Below are 3,525 nucleotides of genomic sequence, written 5' to 3'. Positions count from 1 at the left end.
GATAGGCAACTACAATGACTCCAAGAAAACCAATAATTTTACATTCAAGGAATGTTTGGTGCAGAGTAAATAAAATGTTTAAAGTTACACATACGCTACAACGTTGCTCATTATAATGATACATATAGTTGTCATATTTGTATGGGGAAGAAACCTGTTCATTTGAAACAATGGCATATAAGAGGTACAAGCACCAGATGTGATCTTTTTGAAAATGTGGTGTTTTTCTGTTAAATGACCAATTTTGGCAGAAGTATTATTTGGTGGGATGAGAGTTTTTGGATATTTTTGCAAATGAGATGTTGCTTTACCTCGATGCCATACAGCATTACTAATAACATTGTGGTAAATGTCAGTAGAATATAAAGAAATCACTCCCATTAAGATTCTTGTAAAAGTTCTTAACATGGTTTAACAAATTGAATCTAAAACATCTTGCAAGAATAAAAAGTGTTCTTTGAATGAGATTTAGAATATTTGATACCATAGTACCACATTTATAAAGAAATTTTATGTATTGAATTAATCATCATTAAATTGTTGAATAAAGTATTATTTAAAAAAAATAACACCCCCTCTTAATCTATTATGAAATTGTTATAATTTCCTATCATTGTATAATTTTTTGCCCTGATGCAAAAAATATTTAAGACTTTAAATATAAAATCCAAAATAACACGTTTTTGGAAAGTTGATAATCTATAGCAACAGAAAAATATTTTTAAATAAAGTATAGATAAAAAAGTAAAATTTTCAGCTTATTTGTCTACTGCCTACTTGTGGAGATAAGTAGATAATGCAACGAAGGCTATTTTAATTTATAAACAGGAAATGTTTCATATTAAATTTAAACTTTCCTTAAGGAGCTTTTACATTTCTTTCTAGTTAGCCCTTCAGGACCCTGTCAGAGATCCTCTGAGCATCTTCAGCGAGAACATCAAGGAAAAGCTTCAAAAGTTTGTAGGTCGTGGCAGCTGAGAATGCCATTGACAGTGGAATCCCAACAATTGGGATAAATGTGGACACTTCCTCTGCTACCAGCAGTGCAGCCCTGCTAGAGAGTTGAAGAATCACCTTCGTTACGAGCTCTTTTGTTATTTCTTGAGCAGCCAGCTGAGACTGGAGGACAGCCTTCAGTTCATCATATGATATACCTGTTCTGTCTGCAGTCCTCCTAAGAGATGGAATATCAAGCCCAAACCCAACGACATAATGGGTGACAGCACCAACCACCAAGGCCAAATCAACCCCAATAGAAAGACCTGGGAGTGGAACAGCTGCTACAACACCAGATAGAGCAGTAAGACCCCATATTTGACGTTGGAAAAACTTTTTCTTCTTTTCGATGATGTCTGGAAATATGCTAGGTGAGGCTAACAGCAGAGCATCTTTCATGTGATCAGGAAGATCTCTCTCTATGGTGTCTTGTAGGAGAGAGAAATCATACAGATGAATGTGATGGTTGGAAACCAGGAACACCTGCTGAGATTCAATTTTATGTTCCTTGAGACCTGTGTTTAAAAAAAAGACATGTTATTATTAAGAGCTTTTGCAATTTTATCCTTTTTCTTTTAAAAATATAAAGACATGTATTTTACAGCTAATTTAAACATGAATTAATTTAAGACACTCACTTTTAACACAATCTTCTCTCATCTTTGCTAAAGTCTTCTGTTCGCTGAAGTCTTTCTTCCTTTGTTCACTTTGTAAATCAATATCAACTCTTGAGCGAACAAAGTAAAACTTCTTCCCCATTTTCTTGATCTCTTTAGCAAGTTTAGCATCATTTTCTGTGAAGCGATCAACTGAGATGATGATGAAGAGATCAAACTTCTTGAATCCAACAAGCTTCAAGTACTTTGAAGCTGGAAACTTAGTGGTTCCAATTCCAGGAAGATCACTAAAGATGACATTGGGATAGTTTGGATGGGGATATTCTTTTACCTCTATGGTGGTTTCTCTGACACCAGTAGGAGCAGCATGGTCATCATTGTCATCTATTCCTCTAAAGGCATTTACAAAGGAGGATTTACCATTACCAGAACCTCCGGTGACTGCTATGTTTAGAGGAATTTTACTTGTCCTGTCCAAATTTTCTGCCATTCTTGCCTGAAAAGAGAAAAATGTGCATGATCAGAAATGTGATCATTTCAACATCAATTTAAATAACATCACATTTATAAGCATAATGTTTTTAATAACCAAACAAACCTTTTATCTCAATTAATTATATGATTTTCTTTCAAATGATAAATGGCCAGTACCTATATGTCACTTTTTCAATTCAGAGGACTTGACCAAAGGGCTTTACACTACATTCAATCATTCATGCACACTGATGGTGATGCACAGCTATATCATAGCCACACCTGACCTTAGGCTCATTAACAGAAGCAAAGCTGCCTTACAAAGGCACCACCATCAGTAGGCAATTCGTGTGAAGTGTCTTACCCCAAGACAAAATTATACTGAAAAGCCAGAGCCAGGGCTTGAATCAACAACCCTTCGGTTGCAGGGTAAACTACAGCAATGTCAACACCACTGTCACCCCAAACTCAAGACATAAATTTGACAGAAATGGGTAAAAATCATGTGATGCAAACAAGATTTGCATTATAGACTCTCGTTACAATAAACATTGTTAATTTGATTTCAAAGCAATTTTGATAGTTAAAGATTACCAAGAATGTGATTGTTAAGGTTAGAAAAACAAGAATCCAAAAAGAGGAGGAAGATCCAGGGAGGAAGATTAATAGAATGAAAAAAGGTTGTTCTATCTATGGATGGAAACAGCTGGGAGAAGAAGTTAAAAAGTTAAAAAGAAGTTTGATGAATAAAGAAACTGAAAAATACAACACAGGGCAACAAAAACTAAACACAGCAAAACATGACAGGACTGTTAAAAGAGACAAGAGAAAAAGGGGTTTTAAAGACGCTTACATTGTAAAATCCTGAGTTAAAGCCCTAAATTTGGATTCTAAGAGGTCTTAATTTTTTAAGCCAATGTAATGCTTCCTCTAATTCTCTTATTAAGTGCTCCCACAAATGGAACTGTTCTTTATTGACATTTTTTACAACATAAAAAACACCCCACTAGCTAATTTTTTTGTGTTGCTTTTGAGATCAAATCACATTATATTTTAGTTTCAGGTCTAGGTCCGGGGATGGAACACGTAGAGTTGCCATTATTGTGTGTCAATTTAACAGCCCTTTGTCAATTGAAAGAGTTTAATGTTTGGTTTAAATCCACTCTAAACAGCAAATATTAAACTAACTACAAACTAACTGCACTTACTCATTTAGAAAACTAAATGAAAGGTGGTGGAATCCCTTATATAAAGTACTATAATAATATACTATATAAAGTACTAGGAGGCTCATGAAAGGAAGAAGGCGAAGTATCTTGAGCTGATTGAGGCATGCAGATGCCGTGGATGGAGGGCCCGCTGTGAGCCAATAGAAGTGGGCTGCAGAGGCTTCCTAAGTCAGACTGTGCATCGGGCATTCAGGCTCCTTGGCATCAGA

The 3,525-nt window shown here is 35.3% G+C and overlaps 1 protein-coding gene across 1 annotated transcript in view; it reads right to left on the bottom strand.

The window, feature by feature from the left end:
• Positions 1-880: 880 nt before the first annotated feature.
• LOC107084851 (interferon-inducible GTPase 5-like) overlaps positions 881-3,525 on the bottom strand; it is a 6,149-nt gene continuing 3,504 nt past the window's right edge. Inside the window, exons 2-3 of the mRNA XM_015374898.1 lie at positions 1,635-2,109; positions 881-1,511 (exon numbers count right to left, since the gene is read on the bottom strand). Coding sequence (XP_015230384.1) covers positions 886-1,511; positions 1,635-2,109 — 1,101 coding nt within the window. The 3' untranslated portion in view covers positions 881-885. The remainder of the gene's footprint in view (positions 1,512-1,634; positions 2,110-3,525) is intronic.

This window comes from Cyprinodon variegatus, unplaced genomic scaffold (assembly GCF_000732505.1).
Source record: "Cyprinodon variegatus isolate N-32 unplaced genomic scaffold, C_variegatus-1.0 Scaffold110, whole genome shotgun sequence".
Classification (NCBI taxonomy): domain Eukaryota; kingdom Metazoa; phylum Chordata; class Actinopteri; order Cyprinodontiformes; family Cyprinodontidae; genus Cyprinodon; species Cyprinodon variegatus.
This window is presented reverse-complemented; position numbering and strand designations above follow the sequence as displayed.